This window comes from Protopterus annectens, chromosome 11.part0, assembly GCF_019279795.1.
Source record: "Protopterus annectens isolate FY-2018-M chromosome 11.part0, PAN1.0, whole genome shotgun sequence".
Lineage (NCBI taxonomy): Eukaryota > Metazoa > Chordata > Ceratodontiformes > Protopteridae > Protopterus > Protopterus annectens.
The window spans coordinates 1,073,498,405-1,073,519,911 of record NC_056745.1 but is presented as its reverse complement, the minus strand read 5'-3'; the positions used below and the strand labels follow the sequence as shown (position 1 = coordinate 1,073,519,911).

Below are 21,507 nucleotides of genomic sequence, written 5' to 3'. Positions count from 1 at the left end.
TTGCTTTCTTCTTTGCATAAGTGTAGCATATTAGATCTCTCTTTTTCATTTCCATGCCCATGTTTCTTACTTATACCTTTCAAAAATCTCTATGTTTTGTTCTTTATATTTTCACACTTCCACTGTTGCCTCTTTTTCCAAGTGGCCCAGTTTTTCTTTGTCTGTTTAATGTTTTTCTTCTATCTGTTGTATTAATTAATGCAAATTTGCATTTGAAGCTTTTGACAGTTTTTCTTATGTAAGTATTTTTCTTTCCTCTAATTTCTCTTAATTTCTTGAATATTTTATATTTGGAAATTCTGGGCTTCTTGCATAGTAGTATATCTTCCTTATCCTGAATAGTCCACTGTATCATTTTTATAGCTCTTTTTGGCCTGTCGGTTTTTGTGTTTTTTTGTGAACTGCTACTTTCTTCTACAACAGGGAGCATCCTCCCCCTGAATCTGGCCTAACCACATTGTGTGAATTGCACAATGGCGGGAATAGACAGCCACCAGCAAGCACTGAGATAGGAACAACCAGGAACCAGAACTAAAAACTGTGTTTATTATAAAATTAAACACTTTTGTCGATTATCGCAATGAGACTTCATCAGAATAAAAGTATAAATCGCATCTCAAGCCTTCATCACATGTTTAAAATACACCAGTCACATACAAGTCATTGGTTTTAGTTATCCACCAATCAAACTTTATATGAACGTAATCTAAGCGCACTGCTTAAAGAAACTCCATCATTTAAGCCTGGATACAGCCACACATTTAATTTAATTTGTCATCTCAATTCTGCATACTCTAATAGGTCTAAGTTTCATTGCAATTGTAATGCTATAGGAATAGTATATCTTGCCGTGTGTCAAAACTGTGAAAGATTCTATGTGGGTAAAATAAAAAGGAAACTTAGAGAATGTATAAACATTGTCTGATATTAAACATAAAAAAAATATACAGATGCACTTTTTAAACATCTCTGGTTTTCCTTCTTACAAATTTTTATTTTTTGGTCTTGATATTATACAAAAAAATAATAGTGGTGGACCATGTGAAGACCTATTAGAGTATGCAGAATTGAGATACTGATATTGAGAACAGGTGTATTTTAAACATGTGGTGGGGGAGAGGGTTATTTAAATGTTGAGATGTGATTTGTACTTTTATTCTGATGAAGTGTCATTGTTAAAGTCGACGAAAGCGCTCAATTTTATAATAAACACAGTTTTTAATTCTGTTTTCTTGTTGTTCCTGTCTATTCCCTTCATTGTGCAAGTGCTTGTTGGTTCTCAGTTTGTGGCTCACATTGTAGGAATGTTTGTGTCTTGAGGATTCTACACTGCAGTTTTTCCAGTCCTAGTACCAGTACGCATAACCAGGACTTCACTAAATTAAAGTGTGTAAAAAGAACTTGTGTACCCAGCTGTCTTTTTTTGTTTTTTACCATTCCTCTGCATAAAACATGCTGTGTAAAATACAGTGTGTATATCAGTGTCGTCTTGATGAGATTTTATGAAGACGGCCCACCTTGTGAAGGAACTCATCAAGACAAGAGGATGAATTCAGTTCCAACAATACTGCTCTCCTTTTCTGCTGATTTTGTCACCTCTTCATTCAGACACCTTTTTTGTGCAGCTGTTAAGGTGCTGATAGTCAGTGGTGAATGTGGCAACACTCTCAGTTCAAGGCATTTCTTGGAGATTGTTGGGAATATTGCGTAGGTATTCTACAAGCTAAAGTAAATTTTCCCCTGGAGATGCTGTAAAAGCAGCTTTACTGGATTGCGGTTGGTGACACTAGGCCTGACAGAAAAGACTTTATGTGGTTAGATTTTTTTTTTGTTTTGCTTCTTGACCTCCCCATTGGGTCTTCATCTGCAGCCATTTGGGCCATTCATTCCTGGGAGAAGGGAGACGGGCATTCCCTAGCTAGGTGAGCTCCGCTAAGCCCATTTGTTCCTGTCTGAGTATCTCAATCAGCCTTCTGTTCCCTGGTGGGAATCAGGTAGTGGGAACGGGCCAACTTACCCTCTTCCCCTGGGAGCAACCCTCCCCCTCAGCATCTCCTCTTACTGTCTCTAACTTTCAACTATGAATGCACTCACTGTGGGCTCAGTATTACCCACAACAGTAGCCAACTTAAACTAGTAACACAAACATTCAGCCAAATAGAACAATTAGGGGGAGAACAATCAACCCTACCTCCACAAATGTAGAGGGAGAGTGTGATCAGCAGCTTTTTCCCACAAGCATCTGCAGAGCATTTTACAAAGCTGAGTAACAGATGAGCTATAAAGAAATGCCCACAGATAATGTCACTGAATTAAATTGTGCAAAAAAAAAAAAAAAAAGCTACTGCACTTGTAGTTCAAACTGGGCAGGTTCCTGCTGTAATGATGGTTCCCTTTTGGAATACTGATGCATGGTCCTTGTTCCTGTTCAGGTTGGCACAGATCCTTGATAGAAGCATCTGGACTCACCAAGTCTATTTCTCCAAAAGCAAGCTCTTCATTGAAATCAACAAAAGGCTGTAAATGGTGGGTAGAGGATGCTGCCAGGTGGCAGGGAGAAGTGCAAAATAGTCAGTGGAGTGTGTAACATTTCTTTTAGAATATATATGTTCATCCTTGGCAGTGGTTGATGTAGTAAGATCTTGACTTGTGCCACACCAGAAAAGCATCAACTTTCTCAAAAAAACTTGTATCTTTTTGGCCCCATTTATGAACATGTAGTACAGCAGGAAATTTAAGTTGAAAAGTATATCCCAGTTCTTTGAATTTCTTCAATATTCATATAAATATTTTGCACTTGTAGAAAAGTGCAGTACTATAATTAGGAGCACATTAGACCACTGCACCTATTATCAAGTTTGTGCTGTATTTTCAATACCTGATAATATGAGTCCTGAAACTTGGAGGAATTAAGTGTGCAGTGATCTCGAGTTTGTATACATAAGTACTGGGGAGGAGGTGCGGTCCCCCCCCACCCCACACACACACACATTCGGGGCAAAAACACTTTTTTTGGGTAACAAGAGTTTTACTGGCAGGCTTTGCATTTAATTATTTGGCGATTTGGGACTCTCATTGTCAAGTCTTGAACTCTTCCCGTATGGCAACTTTATCAAGCTATTTCAGAACTTCCTCTCAGTCACGGTAATTACGGAACTTGGCAATAATGTGATGGAGGAGATTGGTTGGAGACCAAATTTAATCCTGATAGCTCTTTTAGTCTTTGATGGGGGAGAAGCTTTACGTAGCACATTCAGTTCCTTGAGGAAAAAGGTTACTAGATTCTGGCCTTCTACTCTCTTTGCATCCCATTTAATTTTAAATTATTTTGTTGTGCTGCGTTTTCAGTGTCCTCAGATGTTCATCGTGTTACCCTGCTGCAGTCATCACACTTGGGTTATGATGCCGTCAGGCGGTCCCGCAGTCGGCCTGAGTTCCAAAGTCTTGGTCCGGCGTCAGTTGCTGTCGCTTCCTCCCTGACGTCAATGCACCAGGGGTATATAAGAGCCATCGAACGCCATTTTCTTCAGTCTTTCTTGACGCTCGGTGCCCGAAGCAGAAACAGATCGCAAGTGCCGGTCGGCCGACACCTGAGATTTTCGAATCGAATTTCAGTCCGAAGTCTTCAATAAAGCTAAGTACCCCATTGGGGAACCTTTTCTTGCCTCAGTCCGATGTCAGAAAAAGTTAACAATTGCATTTCTTGTGGGAAGCAAATACCTCATAAGGACTTCCACTCTTATTGTATTCCTTGCCTAGGCCCAGACCACGACGTCACAGGTTGTCGATTTTGTGCTAGGTTTAATAAACGAACTATCAAACGCCGTTTTGACTTCGCATGACATTACTTTGGTAGGAAATTTAATTATATCATGCCGTCGGAGCAGCCAATGACCAGCATGCATAAAAACCGCAAGGATAAGGACAGGCAGCCTAGAACCAAGCCAGACTCCGAGGCCTCTGTTGGACCTGTCGCCGGTTCTCCGGTTTTCAGTGAGTCGCCTAAGCAGCCCCTGACGACCACGGAAATGGAACCCCAGACAGCTTTGGATTCTCAAGCAGAGTGTACTAGGCCATCGCAACCATCTTCATTAGGCCCTTCCGACACCGGAGCAGAGAGTGATCCTGGTGCAGTAGAAATGCCTTCGGTTTCAGAAGGTGTCTTCAGACCGACTACACTCACTATTAAATCTTATGCTAAGCTAAAAACTCCATTAAAACCAAAAAAGACTGTACATCAGTCTCCTGTTCAAGACCCCATGCCTAAGAAACAGATGCTTAAGATGGCAGAAGATTTGATTTCCCTAATCAGGGGTTCCCATCCCCCTCCTGATAAAAGGCCTAGACAAGGGGAGGACTATGCTTCCTCTGACCAGGTTTCTATTTCCTCAGATTCTTCTGAGGAACAGGATTACACTATTCCCCCTTATGAAGATTCTGATGCTGAAGACTCTATTCCCTCAGCATCTCCCCCTGAAGACTACTCCTTTGGGGAAACTTTACATACCATGAGGGAACATTTCCACTGGGAAGGCCAGGACTACTCTGCTTCTAAGAAAAGGCTCAGAGAGTTTCTTTTACTACCCCAGCAGACCACTTGCTATCCCTCCAGTTTTAGATATTGTGGATGATGTTTACTTAGAGTCTAGCCTAAATCCAGACTCCCTACCTCCTGCTCCAGCCAAACCAGACAGATACTACAGAGTACTTGACACACACAAATTCCTTTATAAAAGTCATCTGGCTGACCCAGAAACAATTTCCCAGGGTCCCAAAGGGGCCAAAGCTTCTATGGCGAAAAATCCTGTACCCTCAGAAAGGGATTCCAGAGCCCTAGATAGATGGGGAAAGAAGATGTACACCTCAGCTACTCTGGCTATGAGAGCATTAAATTGTCGGTTCCACATGCTGAAATATCAGCAATACCTAATGTCTCAATTAAAACTAAAACTGAGCACACATTCTGAACAGGCTGAATTCAAAGAAATGCAGGATCTGTTGCATGCAGCTGAACAGGTGGGCAAACATACTTTACACTGTGGATTTGATTCATTGGAAGCTTCCTGTAGAGAAGCTGTTACTGGGTCTGTCATACGCAGACATGCTTGGTTAAAAGAACAAACCCTACCTAATCATGTAAAAGCAAAATTATTGGATGCACCTTTACAGCAGGATGTCTTATTTGGTGTCAAAGCAGAAGAGGTTTTAAAGAAAATGGAGGATGCAGATGGTCAAGGATTTCTTACAGGTACAACCCCTTCGTTTCAGCAGAATTTGGCCAACAAAAAAATTGGTCCTTTCCAGCTTCTGACAGACCACAGAGGGGCAAATACAGATGCCCAAGGGGCAGAGGTCAGTCACAAGGCCCTTACAAACCTCGCCAATGGGGTGCCACAACCCAGAAAGGAGGTGAAGACAGGCCCCAAGCTAGCAGAAGACAAACACAATGACTCAACCCTTCAACTTCCAAGCAAATCTCTCTTGGCAGCTCCCTTGGGAGGAAAATTAGCACTTTTTGCAGACAACTGGCACATCATCACAAAAGACAAATGTGTCCTAAACATTGTATCACAAGGATACAAATTCCACTTTCATACCTTGCCAAGGATAAAAGGAATGCCAAACCTGCCACCAAATCAATGGGCAGAGGCACAAAAACAAATTACAGCTCCTATGGACATGAGAGCCATTCAACATGTACCTACACAGGAGCAAGGACAAGGCTTTTACTCAAGACTCTTTCTAGTCCCCAGAAAGGACAAAGTATGGAGACGCATTCTGGATCTTTCAATTCTGAACACCTATCTGCAAGTACCAAAATTCAAGATGCTAACACTACAGCAGCTTCTTCCCATGCTGGGCAAGAAGGCTTGGCTAGTAACGTTGGATCTCAAGGAGGCATACCTGCATGTCCCTATCAGACAAAATTGCAGAAGATACCTCCGCTTCATTGCAGGTTCAACCCATTATCAATTCTCTGCACTGCCCTTTGGCTTATCTACTGCGCCCAGGGTCTTCACAAAATGCCTGGCACCAGTAATTGCATACTGCAGACAAAGAGGAATTCAAATATACCCATACCTGGACGACTACTTTATTCAAGCAGAAAGCAAGGACATTCTTTTAAAACATCTGGCATTTGTCAAACACCTTCTAAGTTGCCTAGGGTACACAGTAAACGAAAAGAAATCAAAACTAGTGCCCTCACAAAACATAATATTCCTGGGTGCTAGCTTGAATACAACGACCCAGATGGCTTATCTCACGCCAGACAAGCAACAACAGCTGACTCAATACTTCAAAATAATGGCAACAAAGACCCAACTCCCTGCAAGAAAAATTCTGCAGTCCTTGGGATTCATGGCATCTTGCATACTACTAATACCATTTGCAAAACTGCATATGAGGAAATTACAATGGTACCTGAAAAGCGCATGTTCTCAGCACAGCCACAGTTTGGAAACAATGATACCACTCATTCCCTGCCTTCAACAGGAGTTTCTATGGTGGGCACAGGCATGTCACTTCAACAATGGTCAGCCTTTCACATTACCCACAGCCAGGCAAACTATGACAACAGATGCATCGGACTACGTCTGGGGAGCACACATGGCAGGGCATTGCATTCAGGGAAAATGGACTACAGATCAAAGGCATATGCATATCAATCAAAAGGAAATGCTAGCTGTACAGAATGCCCTAACAGCTTTCAAGGACCTCTTACACCCAGGACAACTACTGATAAAGACTGACAATACCACAGTAATGTGGTACATCAACAAGCAAGGGGGCACACATTCCTACCCTCTATACAGGCAAGGAATGATCTTGTGGAACACAGCACTGTCTTATCAAGTTCAACTACAAGCACAATTCCTGCCAGGAAAGAAAAACATTTTGGCAGACGACCTAAGCAGAAACATCATGGATCCCCACGAGTGGAAACTGGATCCACAAGTATTTGCAACGATAACTCAGAAATGGAGATGCCCAGACATAGATCTGTTTGCCAACCCCCAAAACTACCAACTTCAAAAATTTTGTACAAGGACATTCCACCCACAAGCTCGGAAAGTGGATGCCCTCTCATTCAGTTGGAAAACATTAACAGTGTATGCCTTTCCTCCACTGCCTCTTCTAGCAAAGGTGCTGATGAAAGTCAGATTAGAGAGGCCACAAATGATACTCATTGCACCAGACTGGCCACGCCAGCACTGGTATCCAATTCTAAAGAACATGGCCCACGGCCCACCATGGATTTTACCACAAATTCCTCACCTGCTCACTCAGCGAGACAATCAAATTCTACACAGCCAGCTCAAGACTTTAAACCTGGCTGCATGGCAAATTACCTAAACAGTCAACCAACACCGCTATCCAAAGCTGTTATGGATGTCATTCTGGAGGCCAGGAGGCCCAGCACCAGGAAAACCTATTCAGACAAATGGAAAAAATTTTGTGCCTAAAGGCCAAAATCCCCTTGATCCAAACATTCCTTAGATTCTACAATATCTGACTGAGATGTTGCACAAAGGACTTTCCTTTTCATCTATTAAGATCCACGCCTCAGCAATTTTAGCTCATTACAACACGGATCCTCCTTTATTTTCACATCCACTCCTAAGGCAGTACCTCAGAGGGGCTAAGAACATAAGACCGCCCAGGAGAGCACCAACACCTACTTGGGATCTCAACTTTGTTCTGGAAAAACTTACACTGCCGCCCTTTGAACCAGCTTTCTCAGCTGATTTAAAGTTTCTTTCATGGAAAACTGCCCTGCTGCTAGCAATAACTTCAGCTAGAAGAGTCTCAGAGCTGCAGGCACTAATGGCAGTGGAGCTTTTCCTCATTTTTCATCAAGACAAAGTCTCTCTGCGAACTAACCCTTCCTTTATGCCAAAAGTGGTATCCAGTGTGGCCCTAAACCAAACCATTCATTTGCCCACCTTTTTCTCAAATCCCCAGAACAAAGGAGAAAGACTCCTGCACTCTTTGGACATTCACAGACAATTACGTTACTACTTGGATAAAACCAAGGCTTTCAGAAACTCTGACCAGCTCTTTGTAGCCTATGCTGCAGGAACTCAAGGAAAAGGTATTTCAAAACAGACCATTTCAAAATGGATAGGTCATTGCATACATTTCTGCTACACGCATCATGGGAAACCGGTACCTACTAGCATTAGGCCCCACTCCACCAGGGCCACAGCTACATCAGCAGCCTTTCTCAGGGGGGTACCAACCAAGGATATTCTGGAAGCTGCAACTTGGAGTTCAGTGCACACCTTCACCAAACACTATCACTTACCTCTATATTCTAAGACTAGAGCTGGCTTTGCCACTGCAGTTTTGCAGGGCCTACTAGCCTCTTCTAACCCTGTTTAACTCCACCATCCATCCTTAGCTTTGGGATTCAACCCAAGTGTGATGACTGCAGCAGGGTAACACGATGAACATAGTACAGTTTTGTACCTACCATAAATGTAGATGTTTGAGTGTTCACCCTGCTGCAGTCCAGTTTACCCTCCCTCCATCCCCTCTGAACTAGCTGGACTTATCCAGACCTTTCTATCCTATACAACCTCTGTGGTGTATTTGCTTGTGACTGAAAGTATTGTTTCATTTTTGCTTGTATATTTGTATATAACAATATGTATTGCCTACCTATTGGGGGCACCTGACATCTGGGGCAAGAAAAACTGAAGAAAATGGTGTTGGATGCCTCTTATATACCCCCGGCGAACTGACATTAGGGAGGAAGCGACAGCAACCGACGCCGGACCAAGACTTTGGAACTCAGGCCGACCGCGGGACCGCCTGATGGCAGGATAACCCAAATGTGATGACTGCAGCAGGGTGAACACTCGAACATTTACATTTATGGTAGGTACAAAACTGTACTTTTTCTTAACCTCGGGCAGGAAGTTCTTCCACTTGATTTTAATAAATGTTAAGTCCCACTGCTCTTGCAGTTCTGTCCTTTGGCTCAGAATAGTGAATTGGTGCTTATTGTCTCTGTTGAGAGATCTAAGACACTTTTTCTCTGAAATAACTTCTTACAGAATTTATTTATTTATTTATTTTATTTTACATTTGTTGACCTGGCTAGTCTAGCTGGATATATGTCCATTTTCAGTAGAGACCCGGGGAGAAAAGCTCCACACATTTCAAATAAAGTTCACATCTACAGAAATACATACTTAGAATGCTAATACATTTTCTGTAAAGAAAAGAGAAATAATATGAGGTTGCAAATTTATAAAGTACATATAAAGAGGGCTACACATATTTGACTAGACTTAGTATAATTAAATGAAGTTACATTTAATTGTAGATAAATAATAATAGTTAAGAAAAGAAAATGTAGTATAGATGTAGATAAGAAAGGAAGATAAAGGAAAGTGAAATGGAGAAGCAGTTAAGTAATACATCTAGAAGTAATATGTGACATTTTTAGAGAATCAAGTAATAAGTAAGACTATGATAGAGAGGAAGCATAGTAGTAGTTAAGATGAAATAGTTTCAGAGATGAGAAGCATAGTAGTAGTTAAGATGAAATAGTTTCAGAGATGAGAAGGTAGGGTGATTCAAGTAATAAGGGATAAGTTGGTCAGTCAGGTTTAGAACAGAATGCTAGTGAGGAAGCTAGTGAGGGAGTTGAGAGAAGGTTGTAAAGGATTTTTTTTTTTTTGCATTTCCGACTGCTGCCTTCTGCTTGGGCTTATTGGCTGTGTGAGCCTCTGTCAGAGCCATATTCTGTCTCTCTCCCTTCTAAACTGTTTCCAAGCTAGCTGTTTTGCTAAAAAAAAAAAAAAAAAAACAGTTAATTTAAAAAATATGCATCTATTCATCCAGTAATGTTTACAGAAAGATTAGATGCAGGACTGCTCACAGTACCTCAAAGTTTTGACAGAGTTATCAGGACAACATGCCTACAGCCAATTGGTGCTTCCTTCAGATATCTCTGCAAGGGTGCCCATGTATTAATCAGAGCTTTTTTTCTAACTTTATGAGAATACTAGTGGCCATCTCGGCTTATCACTTCTAATAAATAATAATATTCTTCATTTGGAGTATACAGCAGTTCGCTACATTGTTGACTCTTGTTTCCTTGTATTACATTGTAGCCACTTCGCCTTTGGACCTGATGGTTATACGGAGTTTGCTGGTTGGTTCAACTTTGGGACTAAATGTACTCTTGTCTTGGTCTGACTGTTAATGTTCTTGACAGCAGTTTGCAAGTAACTGTTGTTTCTGGAACCATGGATCTGATTGGTACTGCTCAGTGTGAGTGTATAAGGATGGTGCATTGGGTGGCTTTTGGTGATGTATCCCTTTTCTGGATTCTAAATATTCATATTGTTTTTATTTTCAAATAATATTGTAAAAACTTTTCATAGTATTTTATGTATAACATTTTAAGCAACTATATACATTATTTACGGTCAGCCTGACTAATAACCCAAAGTTCTCATTTACTGTACAGTAGTAACTATGTATAGTTATCAGAGAATGTCTGTTATTAGTTGTAAAGTGTCCATTAATGTTGTTCTTCTTTTGGCTTTTCCCAGTTAGGGGTCGCCACAGCGGAACTCCGGTCTGCTAATGATTGGCAGTAGATTTTTACAGTGCCAAGGTGCCAGCCCGACGCCCAACCTTCAACGAAGGCACGCACATTCACGCATGTCTTTCGGACGCCACTCGACCGTGGGGAGGATGTGCAGACTCCACACACAAGGCGCTCCAGCCGAGAATCGAACGGGAGAACCTCTTGCTGTGAGGCGACAACGCTACCGCTGCACCACCACGGCTTACCATTAATGCGAAAACTTTTTTGCCATTGATTGTTTACCAGTGGCCTAGGATAAATCCTTTGTTCTTTCATTTTGATTTCCATCAAAAGTGAACTCAATAGATCTAAAAAGTTTTCCATAGTTGGTGATGTTTGAATTCCAGCTTCTAGTTATGCATTTCCTAAAGATTGCAAATATTGTCCATAATAAATACAGATCTGTTTTGTTCAAATGAGGACCTTTGTTTACATTCAGCAAGATCAAAGCTTTAGATAAAATAAAGGCTTCACTGAATAAGGCCTGTAAAAAGTTATTGATTCCATTCCAGTATGGTTTAATTTTAGCACAATCATAAAAAATACGATTCCAGTCAGCTTTAGATTCCTGTTCGCCTCTCCAACATATTCCCTTTCTGGAAGGACTGATTTTAGTGATTTTATCTGGGGTTAAAAATGCTCTATGTAAATATTTCCAATTAAAGATTTTCCAGTACTGTGAACTAGCTGTATGTTTTACTGATAGTAAAATATTTTATTTGAATTCTTCAGTTAAATGTAATGAATGACCTTCAGATATATACTGCCAATAAGATATTGTAGGTATTGTTTTGTAAGTTATTAATTGCCTATATAGATTTGAAATACTATTTTTCACATTATGATCTTTATATCATCATCATCATCCCTCTTTTTCCCATTTACATGGGGTCGGGGTATCGTATTAACTGTCGCCAACTCTCTCGATTCAGTGCCACTCTCCTGCCTTCTTCAACACTCATGCCTGACTGTCGCAGATCTTCTTTCACATAATCCATCCACCTCTTTGCTGGATGCCCTCGCTTCCTCTTACCTTCTTCCTGTCTGTCCCAAATCTCCCTCACCAGATTGCCTTCTGCTTTTCTACACATGTGCCCATACCATCGTAATCTGTTCTCTTTGATCTTTTCTGCAATTGGAGCTACTTTGGCTTCTGCTCTTATGTCCTCATTTATTCGCCTGTCCCGCAGTGTGCATCCTACCACCTTTCTCAGGCACTTAATTTCCATCACCTCTAGCTTCTTCAACTGTTCTGCCTTTACTGCCCAGGTTTCTGTACCATACAGTAGTACTGGTCGCACCACTGTCTTGTACACCTTACTTTTCAGCTTCTTTGGCATTCTTCTGTCATAGACTACACCTGATACTCTAAGCCAGTTGGCTGCAGCCCCTCTGATTCTAGCTTTGACCTCTTCATTCAGACTACCCTTCTCCTCAACCACCCCTCCCAGATACTTGAAGCTGTTTACCTGTTCCACTATCTTCCCATCTGTCTCTATTCTCAGCTTCTTCTGATTTCCCCAATCTGCTGCCATTACCACTGTCTTATCTGTGCTTAGTTTCATCCCATGTGCCTTCAGATTTGCATTCCATTCTCCTATCCTTTGCTGAAGTTCTAGATCAGAGTCTGCCTGTACTGCCACATCGTCTGCATACAGCAGCTTTGTTGCTCTGACCCCTACAGCCTGTTTGCTGATGTAGTCCATTACCAGTATGAACAGCAGTGGGCTCAGAGCTGAACCCTGGTGTACACCCACTCCCACTGGGAACCCCTCAGTGAGGCCAAACACTGTTCGTACTTGGGTACTGGGTCCTTGTACATAGCCTGTACTAATTCTACCAATGTTTCTGGGACTTCAAACCACCGCAGTACTGCCCAGATCAGCTTTCTTGGGACCTTGTCATATGCTTTCTCCAAGTCTAGGAAAGCCCAGTTTGACTCTCTCCTCTTCTCTAGTTTCTTCTCAAGTATCTGTCTTAATGCAAACATCGGGTCAATTGTGCTGCATCCTGATCTGAATCTGAACTGTTCATCTCCCATCTTACATTCTACTATTCTGCGTATCCGTTTATCAATCACCCTCTCCAGAACTTTCATGCAGTGTGGTAGGAGTTTGATGCCTCTGTACTGTCCACAGTTGTAGATGTCCCATTTGTTCTTGTGCACTGGCACGAGTATGCTTATTCTCCAGTCATCTGGAATGCGCCTTTCTCTCCACACAGCAATTAGTATCCTCAGGAGCCATTTCTCCCCTAGCTCACCCAGCATCTTTATCATATCTGCTGTGACCTCATCTGAGCCTGCTGCTTTCCCTGACTTCATTTTCCTTAGTGCTGCTCTTACTTCTTCTAAGCTGGGCTCCTCTTCTACTGTACCAGATGGCTTAGAGGTTAAGGTCTTCGCCTCCAATGCACAAGGTACAAGGTTCGATCCTGACCTCAGACTAATGCCTGTTTGGAGTTTGCATGTTCTCTCTGTGTCTCCGTGGGGTTTCTCCCATGTTCGAAAAACATGCTGAGTGTTTCCATCTCAAACTCACCAATGAATGGAGCTGTGGGCAGCAGCACAGACTCTACATGGTGCCCAATGGGGGGAAGAGTTGTAAAAAGACCAACCGCTTTGGGCATCTATTTTGGTGCGCAGTATCCTCAAGATAGGAGAACACGGATCACAAACTGCGTGCCGTGGCAGGGCTAGCCACTCGATGGTGTAAAATATGGCTCTAGGTGATTCGGTCATGTTGACTGTCGCCAAAAAACGGGCATGGGTAGTTACGGTGATAAGTGGGTTGAGGACCCGGCCTACTCTCTGACCCACGCCAGGGACCCATGCTAACGGTGGGAGGGGTATATGTGCCCCTATTGGCCAGTGTGTGCCCGCCATAAAAGCCCAGCAGCCCTGGGTCAATAGGCTACTGGCTGGCCGGTGTCTAGTTGCCCAGTCTGGGTTACCTGGGATAGCTCTGTTGAGTGAAAGCTGGACATAAAACCAACCAACCTGCCAAACATGAACTAAGAATTGCTACGCTTAATGTAGGTTCACTGACAGGACGCAGCTTAGAAGTGGATGACATGATGATACGGAGGAGGCTGGACATCCTGTGTATCCAAGAGACAAGATGGAAGGGCAGTGCAACAAAGCCACTTGGCTTGGGATCCAGACTCTGCTACTCAGGTGGTGGACAGGCTAGAAATGGTGTAGGAATTGTGGTGAGACAGAGGCTTCAGAAGTCAGTGAGGGATATCATCAGAATTAATGACAGACTCATGGCAATCAGACTCCAGTGTAATGATAGGACAGTATACATAATCTCAGCCTATGCCCCACAGCAGGGTTGTGATAGTGAGGAAAAGAGTGCATTCAGACAGCAGTTGCAGGACCTACTAGATAAAGCAGGACAACATGAATTGGTGTTGATAATGGGTGACTTAAATGCACATATCGGGGCAGACAGAACAGGGTATGAGGACTGCCTGGGTCCACATGGGTGGAGCAATAGGAATAAAGAAGGAGAAGCCATTCTAGACTTCTGTCTGGCAAATGGCTTGATAGTAGCCAACACATGGTTCAGAAAGAGAGACAGTCACAAGATCACATACAAGAGTAGCCATCATGCAACTCAGGTAGACTTCCTCCTAGTAAGGAAAAGGCACTGGGGTAGAATCCATGATTGCAAAGTCATCCCCAGTGAAACAGTCGGTTCACAGCATAAACCAGTAGTTGCCACAATCAGCTGCAAGCAGTGGTCAGAGAAGGCTCTAAGGTCAACAGAGACCAGGCTGAAGACCTGGAAGTTGACTGGAGAGAAAGTACAGCAGTTCAAGGAATTACTCAGGGCTCTAGCACCCCAAGAAGAGGAGGAAATAGGTGGAGTTGAAGAAGAGTGGCAGTGCCTAAAACAGCATGTGTTAGGACTACAGAAAAGATATGTGGCCGAGCCAGGTATGGAAATAAGGTACATAAGGAAAGCTGGTGGTGGAATGTAGAAGTGCAGGAAGTAATCAAAAGAAAGAAGGAGTGCAGGAAGAAGTGGGAGATTGAAAAGACTGACCAAGCTAAGAAGGACTACTGCTTGGCTAACAAAGAAACTAAGAAAGAAGTTGCAATAGCAAAGAATAGGGCATCAGAGGCACTCTATCAGCTTCTGGAAAGTGACTCAGTAAGGGGCACAAAGAAACTATATCAGGTTGCAAGGCAAAGACAGAAAGATAAAGAAGATAGTCAGACACCCTTCATAAGGGATGCCAGCAACAACCTGCTCACCAGCCCAGAGGACATCAAAGGCAGATGGAAGGAGTATTTCCAGCTGCTTCTGAATGAAGAAAACCCCACAGAAGTTGTACTGCCCCAGAAACAGCCATTATGATCTTTATATATAGTTTAATATCTATGGATCCAGCTTTTGGAGTGCTGGTGACTGTAGATGTACATGCCATTTTCAATTTTTTTTCTTAAGTTAGTGAATTTTTTTTTCTGAGCCTCTTTGTTTGACCTCAGTGTATGTTCATCGCCTATTTGTTTTCAATAACTGTTTAAAATTGATATTTCCTTGTTGGGTTTTAACTATATATACTGCTTGTAATTTTTTTTTTCCTTTTGAGTTATTTGCTTGGTGCATAATTTTAGACTTGTTAATTCCATTGTTTTGTTTGTTGTGACAGCCTATATATATTTAGTTAGATACATTTGTCATTCTTATTAACTTTGCACTGTTATTTATTTCATGTTGAAACTAACAGATGATGTAATCTAGTATATATTATACTGTTACATTATTTGTTTACTGGATTATTTATTTAGAATCGTTGAGCCAACAGCACATTTTTCAGGCTGTGTCCAGGAGAGTAAATACAAAGAAACAAATAAACAATGAATATAGTACAAAAACAAAGGTTTTCTAGCATTGTACAACACTCAGAAATGTACTGCCATCACACAAGTTTTAGGATTAATATACATAGTGACATTAAGTACTGGATCCATACATGTTGACATATAGTAAAAAAGGATGAGCGGGAGTAGCATATGCCTGCAGTCTTTGCTTGTGGTGATACTTGACCAGTATGTCATCTGTGGAGGAGAAAGGGAATATACAGCAAGGTTCCTGTTAGAGGGGGTTAAGTTGGTAAGGATGGACAGGAGGGTTGAGGTAGAGTAGAATGGGATAGTTTGGGTATAGTTGTTTAAAGAGACCTGCAGATGTGTGATCATTGGAAGTTGGGTAATGCCAGAGTTCCCGAGGCATTGATACTCATTTGCTTCTAGTGTTACTTCCAATTATTGCTGAAGTCTCTGGAGTTGGTTGAAGTGCAGATGGTTCCCTATGGGAGCCGTTTAGGGTTATGGTCTTGGATTATAGATCTGTTCCCTTACTGTGAATCTGTCAACCAGCGCTGAGAGCAACTTTCAGTTCAGTACTTTGTATAATAGGGAGCTGAAGATTAGATCTGCTTTTTGCTGGGTGGGCAAACATTTAGAGTTCATAAGTGTACAGCAGTGCTGTTGTTTTGTGGGCACTAGTGATATGAACCAACAGATTTTGTTGGCTACTGTTTGGAGTGAGGAAAGGGTCTTTTTTAAGGTTGCTGAAGTGAGGTAGGCTGTGTTCTAGCTGGGCCATAAGAATCTTTTTCCCAAGTGCATCTCTGGTGGCTGGTGATAAGATGTGTGAGATTTTCCACGATCAGAATAAAGTACTGTATGGTATTGGACATTTAGTTTGGCATAAGTGTTGAAAGGACTTGGTGTTGGCTAATGGCAGTTGTTGTTGTTCTTTGGGTAAAGAGGAAACTTTCTCCTGTGTGATGAAGTTTTGGAAAGGATGAGTATTGCCTGTTTTGAGAGGAATCCATTGCTAATATCAGATATGTCTTGTTGGCGGTCTGTGTATGTTGAGAGTAGCTAGATGTGTACATGACCATGTTATCTGCATATAGTATTATTGGGAAAAGGTGGGTATATACAAGAAGGTCATTAATGTGAGGGGAAAAAGCAGAGGGGAAAGCACAGACACCTGAAGTGCACCTTAGTGTTGGGGTGTTTCTGAGGAGGAGGAATAATCAGTCCTTACAGGGCATGTTCAGTTGGACAGGAAGCTGTTTACAAACTGGCAGGATTTGGTGCTTAATTCCCAGTGCTAGGAGAGTTACCTGGAAGGAGGGTAGCGGTCCACTGTGTTGAAGGCTTTTGAAAGGTCAATTAAAATTGCACCTGTTTGTCATTTGTCCATTGCAATGATCTGTTAGTGTCCATGAGGCTGTAGAAATGCTTCTTCCTTCCCATTGTGCTTGCAACTAGAAAGTGTTGTTATGCAATACATAGTTTGCAAACTGGTTATAGACCAGTCTTTTAGTAGTTTCCCAGCGGTGGGAATTATTGAGATAGGAAGTCAGTGGGTTATCTTTTTATTTTATTTTATTTATTTTTTGTTTATTTATGTATTTATTCATGAATGGATTTAATAATGGCGTAATTCCATATTTTTGGGAATGTTGTCCCTTAGTAGTAACATTGCTTTGACTTCTTCCATTAGCCATCTATTTTGATTAGGTTTATGAAGGCAAATAACAATCAGAAATGATTAATTCTAAATTGTGTAGTATTGAGAGTGTTGGCTACAAATTTTGGATGTTTACATGGTAGGATGAATGGCCAGCCTGTTTGGGATAAGGTGGCCTTCAGGTCTAGGAAGCATTCTTGCATTCACTGTCTGAATTAAATCAGTTGTACTTTAGTTTTACTAATAAGTTGTTGATTACGTAAGTTATAGGATGGCAGTCATTAACCTTTGAGGGCCCAGGGTTGTTAGTTGAAGATTTTGTCTGGAATGCTTGCTATGATCAGATCATGAAGGCATCTTTTCCGGAGATTGGTCTGAATGTTATGGGCCTTGTTATAGTTTGCAGAAAGCCTAGGTTAGTAAACCGTTTATTTAAGTTGTCATTGTTTTGTCCAGAAGGTTTAGTTTGAAGTCTAACATGATAATTAGTGTTTTGTTCCTGGGGCTAAATTGATTAAAGTTGAGGAGGTCTTTTACTTCACTTTGGTTGGTTCATGGCCTGGGTGGTGTTAGGCTTATGTATTGTAAAGATCCTGACACCGGCGTTAGGGGGGTTGAGGTAGTATCAGTTGGGGTCATATTTTGACATTAATGTGACTTGTGCAATGTTTTTAGTTTGGTACTGTTTAATGTAGGCATGTGGTCCCATCTCCTACTCTAGTTCCTGGATGGTTAAGGATATAGTTGTAATTTGGGAGAAAGTGATAGGTAGAGTGGGTTAAATCCTTCGTGTGATTGCTACAATATCTGGAGAGTGTAAATGCAGGAAGGTGTCTAATTGTTCAAGTTTATTTTTGATGCTTCACTAGGCAGCATTTGATGATGGGTTGTTAAGAGTGTATTAGAGAGGAGCGTATCCTGTGGGCTGTGAGTTCAGTTCCGTATTGCCTTGTATAAGGAAAAGAATTATGATAGATGATAGCTTATGTAGTGAATTAGGCAGGGGATGCTGAAAGGGATGGTTGGGTTTGTGTTTTGGTAAGTGGGTTTTGCTAGGAGGCGATAATGCAAGTAATGTGCATGCAAATACATCTGTTGGCTTGTGTTAAGAGAATTGTCAGTCAGGATGATATTTGTAGGGGGTGCAGAAGGTGGTTCTGGTGTAATCTGTTGACGTGGATATGCAGCAGTGAGGTTTGAGGGGGATACAGCTTGTCGGGGAGTTTGCTTGACATAAGAATCTAAGAGTTAGTATTATAGAGGTTATCATTATGGAGGGTGGGGTGATTAGTTGGTTTTCTGATATGGTATACTATTTTTCTGAGGGGGAGGGAGCTTAATTTATGAGGTACACAGGCTTTACGGAGGGAAGGAATGGGTGCTTTTGTTTAACTCCTTGCATCCTACAAGAGTGTGGTCATCAGGAAGGCAGAGTTCTGTGTATCCTGTAAGAGTCTATTCACTTTTACAGGACATTTTCTCATACTCCTAAAGTGAGCATACTGGTCACGGTTTTCAAAGTCTAATTTCCGAAGTCCTAGTAAAGGTACATATTTAAAACTAAGATAGCAAGTTGGCATCTACAAACTGATATGATTTGAAAAGCCTGATAATGAAATGGTCAGCATGGGATTTGCAGAGCTGGAGTTAAGGAGTGTTTGCAAAAAGGTATGAAAGATAACATATTTCCATGTGTACATTAATAATGTAGAAATCAAATGTGATACTGTCTTGTTGGGGGTGTTAGTAAAAATGTCATTAAATCATGGTGGGTAATGTGAAGACATTCTGAGATATAAATGCTCTTTTGGAAAATCCGTTATGACTGTTGCCTATATTTTCATAACTGCATTAATTTCTTAAAAGTCATGTGACCTATAGGGGAGCAAATTGTGCTATCTTCTAAAAACATAAAGGCATACAGTGTTGCCACTGATACTTAGGTTCATAGATTAGTACTAAGCTAACTGCCCTTGTGAGCCATTTTAAGCCTAGCCAATTATCCCTTGTGAGACTCAAACCCTGCACGTTGTCTTTGTAAGGCAAACACCTTAACCATTAGGCCACCCTCCAACCCTTGCCATCTAATGCATATGGGTTTGGAGATTGATATTGTTTTGACATATTGAGAAATTACTATATGTATAATTTGCATGGATCCATCAATATCACAAAACCGTGGTATGCTGTCCCCTCTTATCATAAATGCATTGGAAAGCTTTTAAACAGCCCAACAATTCTGTGACTGATATCTTGGATCAAGCTTGTACACTTACAGAGATAAACCCATTTGTTTGACTGTAACATTAGTGTTTTTGGTAAACAAAATACATGCAATATAAAATCAGCATCTCCAGGCAGTCCTTTGACGCTAACACCAGTGTATAGACCATTGTTTAACAAAGTACCATCATGTTTTACATTTTTGTAACTCACCATTTATCAGATATTATAAATCTAAAGAAGGATGTCTTCAGCAGAAGATTTTGGAGAAATGCTGTCTGGAAGCAAGTGATTTCCTGGCTAGATCTCATGAAGGAAAGCTGTTAACTAGCCTCCTGCTGTTCAGGATTAAATAAGTTAAGTACCTTGATAGTTGTAAGTTAGTGTGTAATACAAGTGCAAGTGTATTGGTTGCTGGAGGAGTGATTGATTATGCCAAAAGTGATTGTTTATTCTGAAAGGAGTAGTGACATTTGTCTGGTTTGTGTGTGTGTGTGTGTGTCTGTCTGTGTGTGTCTGTGTCTGTCTGTGTGTGTGTGCCTAAGTTACGCACACAGATACATTGCTATATAGTTTCCCAACATTTGGTTGTGTTAACCTGTTCTGGCTGTGTGTCAGCTGGGTTTTCCAGATAGTAATATGTTTGGGATGTGGATGGAGATGCAATGGATATGTAAGCTTAGGGCCCATTGGGACAGCCAAGGATTGCAGGGACAGCCTCAGAAACCGTGGTAGCTAATCAGTGTGCACACCCTGAATCAGAACTGGTAAACTGTGTGTCATACAAGTCGGTAAAGGAGCTTGCTGTGTATAGTATTTTGTTCCTTTGTTTCCTTCCAGTAGGCAATATTTGTGTCATTATCAGCTGTGAATGTCAGCAAAGTAGGCACTAATTCACTGTTTATTTAGAGGCACTGCTAAGTTAGTGAGCAGACTGTCTTTGTGTATTAACAGATTTTGTGTTTCATTGTAACAGTTTAATTTCTTCTGTTTTACAGATTCATCGGCACCATCTTGGATTAAAATGGCCGTTACCTGATACCTATCTGAGTTCTCACCCAGTTGTAATCAATGTTGACCTCTCTACATTTGAACATGATTTTGAATCAAAATCTTCTTTTACTAATTTCTCAAAACTGAATGGACAGAGATTTGAACATCTTAAAGACATTCACTTTGATAATGCTTAAGATCAGGAGGAATGAACAAATGCACTTCTGGAAGCTTTCAGTGCTATGTACATATATGTTTTGACATTCCACAAAAAAATTTCTGCTTGGCAGAATAAAACATCTCCATTGTTACTTCTGTAGGCCTCTGCAGTTAGGGAATTGTGAATTATAAAAAAAAATCTGTGGTCTTGTAAAATGGTACATCTTTATCTGGTTAAAACTAATTTAATTGACCATTGTTACTTATCATTAAAATACTGTTATGTCTGTGGTATTGTTTAAGTTTAGAAATATTTCCACAGTCACGTGTTAATATTTTATGGATGGAGTCACTGTGCTTTTTAAATACAGCTGCATAAATCATACCCATAGTCAAAGAAATGTACAAAAAGCAGTCCATCAGATGCTTAAAAAGAGCAACTTTGGCATGAAGTTTTATAAAAGCACTTTTGACCATTTAAATTTACTGTAATTTCGTTTTTCCCAGGAGTAAAATGCTGTTTGGTAATACACCAAAAAGTTTTGATATCAAGAATGTTTGTTTTTATATTTTGTTTGTTTGCTATTGAGGGCCACTACAACAACAAAATATGTTATTGGAGTTCTGTATTTCAGTGTGGTCAAGGTACGTTGATGAAAATGAAAGTGCTGCTTTGACAAGACTTAAAATAACTAAATAAAAATAGAAGTCTGGTCTTCTAAACTTGCACTGTAATTGTTCTTTAAAAATCATGTAGAAGCAAATTTTAGGCAACTGGATAATGTGCACTGATATATCTTGTTCAGTTAAATTTGGTAACTGGGACAAGGGACTTTTGGTGATGCATCTGCTAGCCTAAGTACCTGAAGTAGGCCCTGCTGCTTGGCTATCCTTCCTGGGCCTCTCGAGTGTCCCATTATTTTTTGAGTTTTTTATGCTTTATATTCATTGTAAAATGATTTGTAAGGCAAAAGCTGTACATCCCAAAAATAATCAAAATCGTATTTGCTGCATTTACTCCAG

General features: G+C 41.0%; 1 protein-coding gene across 1 annotated transcript in view; it reads left to right on the top strand.

Moving 5' to 3' along the window:
• CCHR11.PART0H12orf29 (chromosome chr11.part0 C12orf29 homolog) overlaps window positions 1–21,207 on the top strand; it is a 386,566-nt gene extending 365,359 nt beyond the window's left edge. The window contains exon 7 of the mRNA XM_044088426.1: window positions 20,331–21,207. Coding sequence (XP_043944361.1) covers window positions 20,331–20,522 — 192 coding nt within the window. The 3' untranslated portion in view covers window positions 20,523–21,207. The remainder of the gene's footprint in view (window positions 1–20,330) is intronic.
• Window positions 21,208–21,507: the final 300 nt, after the last annotated feature.